We start from the raw sequence: 16,152 nt of genomic DNA, 5'->3' as shown, positions 1-16,152 counted from the left end.
ATTTTTTAAAACATTTCAAATTCCATTAATTTGCTTTTCAAAAAATGTTTTTGTTACACTTTCTTTGGTATTTTTGAACTGTCTTCAGGTACTTGACTTCCTGGTTGGACAACAAACCCGGCTTTTATTTTGAAAGAAAAAACGGAACTTCTGGACGACTGAAAGTTTCAACACTTAACCTTGGAAATAAGGAACTTATTATGGATTGAAAAGTATATTTAAGAAGTGGATGGTTACTTTTAAATCGTCAACTGAGCCATCTGGGAGTTTGTAAAAATGAAATAAGCCATTCAAAGACGCGGAGGTGTTGCTTTTGTCCATCTCTGTGCCTACAGGGAGAAGCTGCTGTCAGTGAGTTGGCTTAACTACGGTGCTCCTAAAGGGACAAAATAGCATGCATTAATTTACAGACCTTTGCCGTATTGCTATAAACTCGATAACGTTGAAAGCCTTAAAGAACATGTATTTATTTTAAATGTATTCATATGGGATTTCTGAAAACAGACTATCCCAGCTTATCTTATTCAGTCACGATTGTATTTATTATCCTGGCTTTAAAATGTTGACAGTTCTTCCATCATTACGTCTGTGTTTGATAACTCTAAACACACTTCTGAAAAGATGGAAAATCCTGTTTGATATTGAGAAAATGACATGAGCTGCTTTATTAATACCTACATGTGAAGATCCCAGTGATCTGAACTGTTTATAAAGCAAACCTTTGTGAAGCGCAGGTTATGATAATTGACTACAAAAGCAGCTCTTTTAGGTCCCTCACCACCGCTGTTATCCGCTGCTGAGCCTTGTGACTGAGCCTAATGCAGACAGCTTCTGTCACAAATCGTTCCTCATTTCTTAAGGCAATAACTGTTCTCATATACACGGTGAGATATTTAAGTGGCTGTGTCGTGCACTCCTCATTCAAAGCACAACCGCGGATTATATTATTACAGAGCACAACATGTTTGAGGGAGGACAGTGTGAGTGCCGAATGAGGACTGTTAATGTTGATTAAACTGCGACAGAACATGCTAATGCGTGAAAATGGACAAACAGGGACACCATACTTTGCCTTGTTTAGAACTGTAAACAAAGCGGCGTGTGTTGTTCCCGTCTTGACGGGCTGGTCTCCCCCGAGTATCACTCGCAGGAGGCCTGATAAGTTTAATGAAGACTCACAGATAACATCAATGTGGTTAACATAAAACGCTAGAGACATGCCGCTTTCATCTTTCGCTTGCATCGACCGAGTGGGTGTAGGAGTTGTACACCCATCTCTCACTGGACCATGTGTCAGCCGATTCCATTAACCATCTGAAAATTGTTAAAAGGCGAGTGAGTGAGTCATTGGTAGTGACGTACCTCCCCCAGTTTGCCAAGCTTCACATACGTCTCCAGTTTCCCAAAGCCTATGTCGGACTAGAAGCCAAAAAAAGACAGCATTAGTGTTCACCGTTGACTGATGTGTTTTCGTTCTATCATACTTAATAACAGTCGAAATGATAATATTTGCTTACATATGTTTCGCTAGTTCATGTTTTCTTAAGCTTATTGAACAAATCCTTGTCTGCCCCATAAACCAAACAGGATATAAATACCTCTAATTGCTAATATTAATACAGAAAGTACAAATTCAATCAAAGGAAGGCAAGATAAGAGGACTAATAATCTGCAGAGAGGAAATGTGCTCTGTAATATGAGTTGATACGTCGTGTTGTTGTGTTAGACTAATCATCGGGTGGATGGATAAAACAAACAAGAGGCCAATGTGGTTGCTATAATGAGATTTTTATGGTGGTTGGATGATCATAAGCTCTTCAGCAGTATACATAGGATAACAACAATTGTTAAATCTTATGAAACACAATGAATTAGATTCGTCATGTGTTGCTACTGCAAATCAAAATGGGTTTATGGATCATGGCTTCAAAGTCCCCATGAAATATAAAACACATTTTCCCGGTTTTAATCCAGCGTTCATGTGTTAAGTGTTCATTCATCTGTCATTATCTGCCAAATCTTTTTCAATGAAGCATTATTTGAGTATTTTCACATCAAATTAACTGTATTTTCTCTTCCTGCAAAACGTTTCAAATGTCCTCAGGGGTGTTTACTTGACCAATTCAAAAGCTTTGTTGAAGCTTACGATCCAATAAAATTCATCCTGATGTTATCTCCTGCATCGTATCTTAATGATTGGTTCTATTAGTTCTATGTTGTTCAGTAGGAAATACGTCACAACCATAGACTGTTAATATTAATGGAAGAAGCATGATGGAAATCCCGTGTCAGTCTAACTTTCAGTCAACTTAACGACAGGCTGAGAGCTGGAGCTGAGGCGGGGTTTAAGCCTCTTGATGAACCGTTTGAATTGCGCCCACCTGTCAATCATATCAGCTACGTGCCTAACTATGCATAGCACATAACGTTTAAAAAGAATTCAACCCCGTACAATGTGTGCCCATGATGACAATAACTAATCAGACCTATTTCTTTTTTTGTACCAGGCTGTAAACATGTTTATTTTATGCTGTAAAAAGAGCTTTTTTGACAGTCATGTGGATGTGACCAATTGCCAATTGCCCTGGGGTGAAAACGTCCAACAGATACAAAAGTTTTTTGCCTTTTCGACTTCTTTGATTTGTCAATAAAAGGTCAAAAAGAAAAAAAATATTCCATGTCAGTTTGAGCACTGTAAAAAAAAACTGGAAAACTGGAAAAGGTCCAGGTTGGCTGAATACTGTATTGTATGAAGAACAATAGAGAACTAACCAGTGAAGCACGGCGAGACATGCGACTGAGAGGTTTGCAGGGCAGAGAGTTTTCACTCTCCAGCTGAAGCTTCTTGAGAAACTCTGGAGGCAGACGGATGTCCATGGGAAGAGACATTCGCTTACTCACGTCCTGAAAGAAAACAACAGACACCAAGGTTTACAACATACTCACATCAGTCTGTCTGTTTTGGATAAAGAGTTTAGTAAAAGTAAAATATGAATATTAACAACCTTTCACATCATTCATGCTTGAGCCTAACTGACAATCAAGCCTCATGACATACATCCTCCATTACATTAGACCCCGACTGCTACTGATTTGCTCTTCTGCTCATTTTTTATTTTGGTCAAATGCAAATGCCTTCATCTTTATCTTCAAATATAGTCGGAAAAAACTATACAAGGTTTGTATTGACTGATGATAAATTAGTTAGAAATGCAATTAAATTGAGTGGAAACTGCCCTCAAAACATTCCAGTTGTATCAATGAAAAATAAACCAGTGTGCTTGCCAAATACAGAAAACTAGGGGAATATAATTAGCTTCATGTGTGCTAAAAATATGTTTTCAAGACTTGTTAACATAGTTCGTTTAGTCATCCATCTCTGAGAGAAAAATAAATACTACTTTTTAAAATACAGTACTCTACACATGCTGCTCAACAATTTCCTTTTTTCAGGTCTGTATGTTTTGCCTGAATGCATTCTGTGGATATGACTTGGCTGTGCAGCTCTGCTAACAAGCTGCTTTTTCCATTTTTCTCAGGATTCTGCTGTCATCAACAAAAACAGACAAAAGTCTGTAAGTCTCTCCAATGCTTGGTTTCCTTTTTTAGATGGACATCTTGGTGCCTGGGTTTTATTGATAGCAGAGTGTCCGTGTCACACTGTAGGGGGCAAGAGAAAGAATGACAGAATTGTTGTGAAAGGTTCGGGTCAGTACGTGTGACCATGTGTATGACGAGATCCAGCAGAGCACAACCATCTGCCTGATAATCCTCCATGTTTAAAAACTTTTAATACATTACAATGAAACAGCTTAAGTTTCATCAGCACAAAGATTTTTACCAAGTAGTTTTCAGTCTAACAAAATGATATTGGAATGTGCACATACAAATTTGCATTTTAAATGAAGCTGAGCAAAATGTTAATGTTTTAAATAATGTGACTTGAATTTGAATTGGAGAGAAATAGTTCACTGTAAAGCCTACCATAAATGTTCTTAATCTTAATCATTGAATTAGCATGGCTGTAACCTGGGTGGGCACTGGGCAGGTTTGGGCAGGGCATTAAAGAGTTTAATTAATAAGTCGCTCTTTCATTCAATAGCAAGTCTGAGTATGTGAATACTATTAAGTTAACCCCCTCATCTTTATCTGACAGAACTGTAGTTGAATTGTAGTTGTTGAATGGTAACTTTTTATGAATAAGAAAAACATCTGGCTAAAAAATGGGGGATATACACCGGCCAAAAATATTTTTTACATCTTTGCAACCATAAAAAATGGAGCTGTTCCGTGTGAATGCTTCACAGATATACAAAAAAATTAACTTAATGGTATAATATGCAACTTTAAGAATAGATGGCCAATATACAGTATGTTGCACATTAGGTCTCTCAGACCAAAACAAAACTCACTCAGCGCACCACCTCCCCTCCTTCTCCACCCCTCCCTCCCTCAGTGTTCTGACTGAGTGAAGCAATTAGACTCAGATATGAAGCCCAAAGTTTTATGTTCTTATTTTGTCAAGTATTTTATACCCAAAAAAAAGCATTTTCTTTGTTAGTCCAATGTATCTCTTTGTATACACTTTGTACCTCTACATACAGCTTCCCCATTTAGGGTGGGGCCGTCTTTCTTCCCCCACATTGTGGCAGGGCTAACTATTGGAGAGGGAGGGGTTCATGCAAAAAAAAGTATGAAACATGTCTGCGGGTTAGTGACATATAAACAAGGTGAGGGAGCGCTGTACCGTCAGTGTGAACACAGAGCTGAGAACAACAAACCAAGAAGGAGTTTGACTCAACAATATATTAAGTTAGGATACATTTGATATCTGCTATATTCATGTTTTAAATGTTGCATATTATACCTTTTACAATACAGCCTTTAGTATCTTAAGTTTTCTATAAAATAGCTTATGTTTTTAGACTGTCTTTGCCCTTGCATCATTCCTTCATAGAATCGTACCGGAGCACTAACTTCCCTCAGGCATAACTTCACTTCGCTGTCTGGTATGAGTATGAGAGAGGTTCGAAGTGAATCACATTTGCTCCAGAGGGACTTTTCTGAAAAGGTGGGACTGCGAACTCTCTCACTTTTCCAATAAAAAGTCTGTTGCTTCGGGGAGGGTTAAAAGCTTTCAGAGGTGACTCATCTCATTGAGCTGGCAGAGGTGGGAACAGAGACATGACTCCTGGGGAAAGAGTTTAAGCAGGAGGACAAATGACATATGCATTGTTAATTCTGATGTCAGACCGACTTCTAATGCTGTAAAGTGCACTTGAACCTTGACAGTTTTCCATCAGTGCTTTATCTGCAACCCTTTAAGTACTGAGGAAGAAGAGCGTTGCAGCATTTGATTACAGCCTGACCAGAAATCAAAGTGAACTCACTCCCATTTAATCATTGATCTGCAGTGTTAACCTGTGTCCCCATACTGTACAGCTGCTATGAGCCTTTGCTTCTTACCTCCATAGAGAAACGTCTGTGCTGGGCCTTACTGTGGTACTGGAGGTGGGATGGAGACTGAGCTCCAGGTGTTGTTGGTTCAGGACTCACAGGACTGGCATCATGAGAAGGAGGACCCAGCCTGTCTGGAGTCAGATCTGAGGAAGGGAAAACATAATCCCTTAACATCCATTGCAAAAGTAAAGATGTAGACAACAAGAAAGAGAACAGAGATCTGATAGGGTACCAAAAGCCTTCAGAGCAGCTTGCATCATTTAAAGCATAGACTGCCTACACATCTGTATCTAATCCTGTCATTTCTTAACTGTGTTCGGGACTGTCCAAGCAAATGCATAGTTGAGAAGGGCATACCGCAAGGCTCATCCTTGGGCCCCTCATTTTCTCTATATTTATCATATTTATTTATTTATTCATGACCTTCCTAATGTCTTCTATGAGTGTCAAAGTCATTTGTATGCTGATGACATAGTCATTTATACATCTGGGAATAACAGATCTGTCATTGAGAGTTCTATAAAATATTAGTTTTTCCCTAGCACAGACGTGGTTCTCTTCTAAACTACTTCTAAACATGATAAAGTCATGTTGTTTGCTGTTTGGGAACAGAATTAGCCTCGTGAGTCACTAAACGTTATTTATTTTCTATTTATTTAAAGGATGGCCCACCCCTTGAACATGTGTCCTCCTTTAAGTACCCTGGCCTCTGGATTGATCCAGCACTCTCCTTTAAAACACACATCAAGTCCACTGTAGATAAATTAAGTCGTATTTTAGACATAGTGTATCGTTAAATTACTGTTATTAAAAATAGTCTCAACTGCTGCTGCCTGTACTTGAATATAAAGATATGGTCTACCAGATTTTTTTTTTAAATGTACCTTCAACCTCTCAATGTCATTTACAACAGTCAAAACACAAAGATACTGTAAATCTACTTTTTCTAACTGCATGTTAACATCCTGACTGTGCCTTAGGTGGCAAAGATGAGGTTGCACAGTGCAAACTGTTGGAAATCACATAAATGAATGATTAACCAGTAGTCTGCTGTGACTGGTCATCTTTGGTGTGTTTTCTCTTAAAATGTTTCGTAATCAGGAGGGGAGCCCTGATCACCATTGACATATTTAAGGAAACAAAATGCACAACGTGCAAAAAACAGAAAGTCTACAGAGTAGATCGCAGTGAATGCAGCAAAAGCAAACCTGACAACCATTTTACTGAGTGCAAACAAGAACAGCAGAGTTTCAGAAATCCAGCCAGTGTGGTTGGAAGAATGGACTTTGATCCTCAAAATACAAAATACAACATGGTGTGTGATGTGTGTTTGATGCCCTGTCGGCGTCTTTGAATACCTGCTGTGAGGATTCAGGAACAGTTTGATCTCCCATTTCAATAGGAAGTGTTTACTGAAGTGGACATGTGGCTCCATTTTTATCGACAGCCTCCAAGCATGTGTGTGCGTTTGCTTGTGCATATTACAACCATTTCCTCCTGGGGTGAATGAAATGTTAAGTGCTTTAACTTTATGTTTCCATGGGGACAACAACTAACAAGGGAAGCAGGTCTAAGTGTTAAAAGGAAATGTGTTTATCATTTTGAGCAGCTTTACTAACAGCTGTTTTATGATTGCCCACAAACGTTACTTTTAGCAACTCGACCCATGGCCTCATCTGGAGGTGTTCTCAGATTTTTTTTTTTTATATCTGGACGAGTTAAACAACGAGTATAAAGAAGCCACACAGCAGCCATGTTTCTAACGGACCACTTTGTGTCAGATTGATCGACAGTATAAATGGTCTGGTCTGGGGGGATGAAATGACAGCCTGATTGCTTGTCATTTGAATATCACAGCTACACCGCTCCTTTGATCTGCTGATGCTAATTGGGGTCAGCAAATGCGACATTGATATGAGCCCACACACACACCCACACACACACACACACACACACACTCACACTCACACACACACACACACACACACACACACACACACACACACACACACACACACACACTGATACACACACTCACACACACAAAAGGTGTCTGATTGCTGTGAGATATGGATGGATGCCTGCAAGACATCCCGTTATAAAAAGAACAATCCAATATTGTACGCCACGTGAGGCTTTTGTAGAGCGTTTCCATCTGACTCTGTGGTTACAAAAAGGGGGAGAAATAGAAAACATTAAAAAAAACATTATTGCATTTTTTTGTAAATGATAACACCATAAACATATGCTAGTGGACAGCGTCCCTCAGACTCCTTCCATTTCACTGGTTGAAGCCAAAATATTATTTGCAACGAGAGTCTGCTCAGTAGGGATTGGCTGGAAAAGCTGCAGTATTGACGCTATAGCCACTTTCTCTAACATATAATGCATACATTTAAATTACCTATAAAACCAAAGATCTCTCAGGTGGGTACAGTCCACAGCAGAACAGAATCTTGTATCGGTTTGAAACAGACACTGACATTTATCAAAGTACAATGAGTCTTGTATAAGTGTTCATTACGTTATCACTCACAGTTTCTGCTGTACTCTGCAGGTGCACAGGAAATGTGTCTGATGTGCATTTTCAATGTATAGTTTGTTATCATAGAGAAGGTGGGGATTATGACCTTTAGTGCAGCAAGTCAGCAGGGGGAGCTCTAAATATTATGGCTAAACTCCCAGATGGCTTTTGCCCAGTCCGTTTTCAATATACAGTCTATAGATAAGACACAAACAGACCGAGATTTCACCAATTTGTTTTTGCCATGTTGAATAAACATGCCAACATTTTGACCTAGTGGTTGTTATTGTTAATATTTTAAATAAATACTAAGTTGATGGCTTTGTACAGAACAGATATCTAAAAAGCATCTGTCTGTTCAAGGTCTTGTCATCAGTAAACATTGACCCATTAAACAGGATGATGTCAGAGCAGACACACCTTGTGTGCTTGAGTCATTGGGAATTGTTTTAAGATAATATTTTATCCTCTAATTAACGGATTGGAAAGCTGAGAAGGAACAGGAAACACAGGGAAGGGAGATTGGGGATGACATGCACCAAAGGGCTTGTGGGCGGAGTCAACTCTTCACCATACAGTACATACTGCTTGCCTGATCTACTGACTGAGCTAAACCAGCGCTCCAAGAGCTCCTTCTCAAGGTCAGGGCTGATGTTAAAACGGGAGTGAAAACCGGTTTACAACTGTATGACTGACAAATCCTATCTTTAAATTCAAGATGTTCATAACATGTTAGTGGTCCGCTGTGTTATTGCTCTAGAAAACAATCAATGTTACAACACAGGATGACACAGTGTCTTTATAAGCTTCGGAGTCTTATGTTGCATCCTGTCCATTTGCGAGACAGTTATTGCCTTAAGGAAAGAGGAATGATTAGTAACAGATGCTGTCTGCCTTAGTCTCAGTCACAAGGCTCAGCAGCAGATAACAGCGGTGGTGAGGGCACTAAAAAAGCTGCTTTTGTAGTCAATTATCATAACCTGCGCTTCACAAAGGAATAGGTTGTAACACTAGGATCTTCACATGCAGATAATAATAAAGCAGCTTGTGTAATTTTCTCAATATCAAACAAGATTTTCCCTCTTTTCAGAAGTGTATTTAAAGTTATCAAACACAGACGTAATGATGTAAGAACTGTCATCATTACAAAGCCTGGATAATAAAGGTAATCATGACTGAGAAAGATGAGCTGTGATAGTCAGTTTTCAGAAATCCTATTGCCAAGATCCAAAAAAGATGTGTTTAATGAGAGAGAGTCTCTAAAATACTGCTTCAGAATGAAGTATCAGCTATCTGCAATTATGCAATTCACAGACCCAATACCGTTTCCAATTAGCCTAGAAAAAAAATCAATTGGTTTCCAGTAAATCTTTGTGTGACCATTACAAACAACAACAATGTGGTGCCAGCAAGACATTAGTGTTTTTACACCAACTATGTATTCTTATTTATGGCACTTGTATACTTAGGCCAATACTTATTGCTGTATTTTCCTTCTGCTAGAATAAGCATTATTTATTATGTACTGGACAAACTCCAGGTTTAACCTATCTTATATGCAAGTGCTATAATGTTATTATCTAAGTCACTACAGAGTACAAGGAAGGAATAATGTTGGACCTTCCCCCCCAAACTTTTTTTTAAGCTATTATGTGATGTACACAGGTGACAACCTGGAAAATGAAGTCAATGAAGAAGTACAAAAGACTGCAGTTCCTTGAGTGTCCACTTGAGGCTGACTGCAAAAGTCATATACACTACCATTCAAAAAGGCCTATTTTTAAAGCAGAAATAAACATGTTTACAGCCTGGAATTTGGCCTGACTACACCAATTCTTGATGCTGGCCGATCTTACTGTTAGTTTGAAGTTAGATTGAGACAGCATTTTCAATATGGTGACCGCCACCGATGGGCGCTTCAGAAACCAATGGGTGACGTCAATGAGACTACGTCCATGTTTATGTACAGATTGTATCCACCCAACTTTTATCACCGCAAGTTTAAGCTGCTCTTTTTGGAAAAATCTGCAGGACAGTTTAACTGAAGAAGGGTTAAACTATCATGTGGTCTAGCAGATGATATGGAGGAGTGGCTAATGTTGTCAAGTCATATTGTAATACAGTAATATGGCTTTGTGCAATGCATGGACATATCAGAGCTTTTGATAATTTATAGACTTTTTAATATATTTTCACAAAAGTTAGATTTTCAATCTGACAAAAAAAGTTATTCCTTTACTCAGGATTCATTACCTACCTGCAGAACATTATCTGGAGTTTTCAACTGTGATGATGACGACGCTCCCATTGTAGCCCTGAGGTCTAACAGTGGCTTATTTGATTACTATCAATATTACATTTGCACGTTCCTATTCCAGCTCAACAAAACAGCTTTGAATGGACTAATATACGGGAAGTGAACAAGGGGATTCTGACTAATGTGAAACATTACTGGCTGGTCAGGAGCAAAGTCCTTTCTACCCCAGAGGATATCGACTTAAATACATACACACCCTCAATTTCGATGAAATAAAAAAGGTTAAAGTTTTTATCATCTGCCAAAACAGTGTTGAAACTGTGTGTTTTCTGTTCACATCTGAGCATATTTTTGTGTACTTGCATCCTAAGGGGACGCTAATGAGTTCACTGTGCTCAGTGATCTGAGACTGACTATCCTTGTCTTCGTCCGTGTGGTCCAGCTGCTCTTGTTTTTAAGTGTTAAAAACCATGTCAGAGAATTGAACTATCAGTCTAAAAATGAGGCTGCAAAGAACTAACCTGAGCATAATAATATGTGTAGGGCATCATAAGATATGCATGGCTTAATGGCTAAAATCCGCTATCAAAGATACATTTTCCTCATTGTCTTTACTGTTAAAACAAGGTTCAAGGGTTATATTGTTTCTTTAATGTTTTGTACAGCACTTAATTAGTCAGCTGCTGCTGTTTTTTAATGGGCTTTATAAAAAATGTGACTTGACTTGACTTGAAGGATAATTTATGTAACTTTACGGCAGAGATGTAGAACGAAATGCATGTTGAAGTTGCATAATAACTTAATAATACAAACAGAAAACATGTATCATAATCTGCATACTGTATAAAGATGGGTGGAGAAACATCTGCCTGGGAGTAAAGCCAAAATATTCGCGCTCCCCCTGCTGACTGGCTGCAGTACAGGTCATAATCACAACTCCTCCATGTTAACAGATGGGTCAAAAAATGTATTTTTTTTATTATCCATTGGGCTCATGCAGAAACTCCAGATCTCAGCAATATAACTGCTGATGGTAGATGAGTAGCACTGATATTATGTGGCTTTTAATCACCTGCTGCAGAGCCTCATGTCCCGGACCATACACATCTCCTATTTGATTATGATTCCAGCTCTCTATTGCTTCTTTGTTCAGGCTTACAGGGTTTTTTAGGACTTCTTCACAGCTTTTTAAAGCTTTTTTCACCAGGGATCATATGTGTGAAGTGCAGGCAAGGTTCCTTGTGATGCTGATTCCCATGAACCTGAAATTGTTTTCCCATCCCCACCTCATTTCCTCTGAGGTATTTTCTCTTTGTCTTTAGAGTTTGCTCACAATTTTGAGCAGATTGTTCACTCTGCACCTCAAGGTATACATTCTCATTATGTTTAAAATACAGTTGGTGATGGTGCTGTCATCCACAAACTTAACAACAGAGTTATCTCTCTGTTGGGAATTACAGTCGTGGGTGTACAGCGTGAACAGGAGGGAGCTGAACACATAGCCCTGGGGGGGCTCCTGAGCATTATAATGAAGGAGTGTGAGCTGTGACAAACAGAAAGACGGGTCCACATTTTTCACAATACTTTGCTGGAATAACGTCCGTATCCTCACCGCGCTGCTTTATTCTACACTTTGATGAACTGGATGTGGGTCACATAAATCATCTCGTCCAGGATAAATAGGATGCAATATGTCCCTCTTTTTAATGAACCCCCTTTCATTTTCACGTGTGTGAATTGAAATGAGAAATACTAACATCCAAGAGTTTCAAAAAACCTATGATCATGCAAGAATAAAAAGTGCTCATCCTCTTCATTGTCCTGGCAACAAAAGACCGAGTAGTTCTTCAGTGTGGCCATACACTCATTCATGTTCTCACCCCAAGAATGTGACCATATGAAGGATGTATTATCGATACAGCCCATACAACTGGATCTGAATGCATCTTTGATGTGTCTTCGGCATATACAAATCTGCACTTAGGTCTAACATAACCCACGTGTTATGATGACCTGTAAAATGGTCTTTAATGTTCTGTAGAACCATGTTCTAAAAGCAGCTAATCACCTGAAGCTATGGCATCACAAGAGCAAAATTGTCACTTGTGGTAAAGTGATTCAGGGTGGTGGTGTCTGAGCCCGCACAATGTAGTCCTTTTAGTTGCAGGATTGAAGGCATTTTAAAGCTGTTTGGAACACTCATCTGTAACACTGATATATTCAAAATGTCAGTCAGTGAACTAAGAACCTAGCGCTCAGGCCTAGCTGTACCCAGCTGCTAACTTGGTTTAGAAAGAGCAAAGGGAAAAAGTTAGACTGGTGCTATAAAATGTTAAAAATTCAACCATTCAGCCTACATGTTGAATCTCATTTGCTTTATATACACACATTTTACACTTAGCTAAGCTATAATCAACTCTGCAATTGAGCTAATGAGCTTCCAAATGTCAAACAATACCGAAATCATACATAACCAGTGTTGGGCAAGTTACTGAAAATTGGTTAAAGTTACGAGTATACTACTATCAAAGAGTATCTGAATTACTGTCTCATTTGTTGAATTATGAAAGTAACTAGTTAACTTTTGTGGTACTTCTTTTTACTTCAAAATTAATATTAATGTAGTCATGAGTCATTATCAATATGTGGGTATTTTGCTATTTACTTCTATAAAAACAACAGACTTCCAGTTGATATGGGAAGCATTTCTTCAACATTATAGTTTTAGTTCTTCCTGCTTACAGATCGTGGAGCTGGCTGTGATTAAAAATCACTTGGATGAAGTAGCTCCTTTGTGGTCGTCACCTGGGTCACATGTGCTTGGGTCTCTGCAGCTACTTCAGTAGAAGCGAGTTGTGTGTCTCGGAGCTTCGCGGAAATAGAATTACTATTATTGGCCGAGGACCAGGTTTTCCTTCCTCTGCAGAAGACTACAACTCCCCACTATGTTCTTGCCCTTTAGCTCTAGGAGGGAAAAAATAATGTCGGTATTTTCAAGACAGAAAGATCAAGACTGAATGATCACTAGTGTGTGTTTGTGTTTACTGCAAATTCTTTCTCCCACAGTGCTACTGTGGTGACGTTATCATAACCTCGCACGCTGAATCTGATGTTATTAAACCTTAATCCTGTGTAGTTGTCGACTGTTCCACGTGAAGTAACAAGTGAAGAGTGCTTTTGAAATGTTGTAACTGTTACAGCGTTATTGAATTTGAAACATAACTATAGTTAAGGCAAATAGCTGTGGAGTTTTAGTTGCTAAGTAACACTTTACATCCAACACTGTGCATAACGTCACTCAAAATGTTCACTGGATTTATTAATAAAAAGATACGCTGACTATTTGATGAACATGCTCTTGGTACATAAATACTGTCTCCATTTGTCTTTATTTAAACTGTTTGATATGCTGCGTACTGTCTGAGTGAGTACAATGATACTCTAACTCTACAAGTTGGAAAGAGAACAGAAAGTTAGAAAATTGAGATGAGCACGAGGTGTAGAAATCAGATGGCTTCTGGGATTCATGCACACACACTTTTTTTTCTCCTTTCTTCTTCAATCAGCTGTTTGTCTCTGTGTCTTTGTCTCCTCTTTATCTGTCTGGCTGTCTCTGTCTGGTCATCATTTGTCTTCAGGAGCAGACAGTTGCTGCGCACAGATTTACTCTGGGGGGTTAAATGGCACGTCCAGCTGCTGCTCTCATTCAGGTAGCAGAAGGTCACACTCACTTCAATGAGCTGGACAGCCACACGAGTGTCTGAAGCTTTAGTTTCTTGATTTTGATTAGTTGAATCAAGAGTTGTCTGTACGAGCAGGTCTGATAAAACATCAGAGTACTGCGCTCTTTCTATTGACCGTGGTTGTTTTAGTGGCTTTTTTCACCTTGACACTTAATTTAAAGCATTCAATCTAAGACCTTCTCCTCAACTTACAGCAAATAACCATCGTGTTGGTGCTTTGATTTAGAGACGCATACATATTCAGCCAATTCACAGTAAATCCATCTCTTTGAACCATCTTCACATTCAAACTCTACATAATAAACCAGGGATATTAGAAAACCTCATTCTCGGTGCATTCAGTTCTTTCGCATTATCTACCCCTACTTATCCCTACATAACCCTCGTTTCCCTTAGAAACCTGCTGATCCTCTGTTGCACAGCGCCCATGGTGGTACCAGTCGTAGCTGGAAAAACCCCATTTAATCTGCGAGGGTTCACTATAGACACAGAAGGAAGGAAGGCTTTTGTATTTGGTATTAAAACGCAGAATGAGATTGCAGTTTGTGCTCTATTATTAGAGATAAGCTGATCATTCATGCAGGGTCCAAAAGACAAAGGAAGTGGAGCTCAGCGTTTAGGGATTTAATTATGCCTAATTAAGCATTCGATTAGTAGTTATGAAATGTAAGCCACAGTGGCCACCCTGCCAAAAAGTGGAATGTCTCAGATATACGAGGGGAGTCCGAAAAAGTGGGTTTGCATGGCAACCAACAGAACAAACATGTGTAAAAGGTGACTTTCTTGTGTGCAAATGATTCCGAAAAAGTTACCTTCCCTGACTTTTTCGCGGTAGGCCATTTATTGTAGAATACAATAGAGCCTTCTTTATGTATGAGATCAAGGTGCACAATTTGAAATCACATTCCAGTGCTCAATAAGCTCTGTACCATTTATCTAGGTTAAACATAAAAATGCTTCAGAGAACTTTACACATTCAGCAAACAGAGACACACAGAACTGTGTGGGTCAAAAGCCCCAAACCAGCGGAAATATGCTCAAACACTTCTTCAGGCTAAAGCCCAATTCACACATACAGAAATACGTTGTACTTAGCTTCCACTCTAGTCAATCATTGTGTTCACACAGGCGACACCGACGGCACTGCGCTCTGCTCCGTTTCAAATACGGAGCGAGTCTATTTTCGCCGGAGTGCGCTGCAGGCACGCGTCAAGCTGGACAGAATATGACAGGAAGTCAGACAAGGAAACGCACAGAGCGTCCGGTCAATTTCAAAATAAAACGCAATATACGGACTCGCGATCGTATTTTTCATCACTTTATCAACATTACGTCAAAACAGGCACCGAATTAACAACAATGCATCCTCAGAAAGACAAAGCAACATGTTGTTTGCATGTTTTTCTCTTAATTCCCGCGGGATCTTGTAGTTCTCCTGTGATGTGTCATGGGTGCGCTCCGCTGCGCTGACGTCCCAGAAACGGATCCAGGGTGAGTGGGCGCGAGCCGTCCGACGGAGCAAAACCGCGGCGCTGACGGACCGCGGCGCGCACGGAGTATGTGTGAATTGCGGGTAAGGTGATTGTTCTCTATGGATTTGTCAAAATGACCACTTTCCATCCCACATTTAACTTGATCAACTCTTGATTAAAAAAGACCTTTACCTTGAATGTCATTTCCTGACAAGAAATAAACGTAAAATAAAAAGTCCCACATCAGACTGTACAACAGCAGTGGGTCCTACAGTCTGTCTTCATCATGCACACTTACATTCCCCACAGTGGCTGTCACTCTGACTGGACTCTGTCACTCATGTCATATTACTTCTAGATGCTTATTTTGATATTTATTGATTACTTTTGTTACATTTTTAACTCTGTCACTTTATCTGATAACTTGTCAATTTAACTTCGACTTGGCACTTAATACTGTATGTCTCAATGGTATAGTTTACTTAATACGTGCTTATAATATTTGTAAATACATTGTACATTTATCTTTATTTTATTCCTATGTATTGTTATTTTCTTTGTACTAACATGCATGCTCGTCTTGTCTTTTACTGCTGCAACATTTTCCCCACTGGGGATCAATTAAGGATGATCTTATCTTAAATGTTTGTTTGCACATTAGACAGTGTGAGGGAGTTTACCTTTCAGTTTTTGATG

General features: G+C 39.2%; 1 protein-coding gene across 1 annotated transcript in view; it reads right to left on the bottom strand.

The window, feature by feature from the left end:
• cdk18 (cyclin dependent kinase 18) overlaps positions 1-16,152 on the bottom strand; it is a 46,282-nt gene that overhangs the window by 17,402 nt on the left and 12,728 nt on the right. The window contains exons 3-5 of the mRNA XM_061041411.1: positions 5,467-5,603; positions 2,773-2,904; positions 1,363-1,419 (exon numbers count right to left, since the gene is read on the bottom strand). Coding sequence (XP_060897394.1) covers positions 1,363-1,419; positions 2,773-2,904; positions 5,467-5,603 — 326 coding nt within the window. The remainder of the gene's footprint in view (positions 1-1,362; positions 1,420-2,772; positions 2,905-5,466; positions 5,604-16,152) is intronic.

Source organism: Labrus mixtus, chromosome 7 (assembly GCF_963584025.1).
Source record: "Labrus mixtus chromosome 7, fLabMix1.1, whole genome shotgun sequence".
Taxonomy (NCBI): Eukaryota; Metazoa; Chordata; class Actinopteri; order Labriformes; family Labridae; genus Labrus; species Labrus mixtus.
The sequence above is the reverse complement of the archived record's forward strand: the minus strand, read 5'-3'. Positions and strand labels throughout refer to the sequence as shown.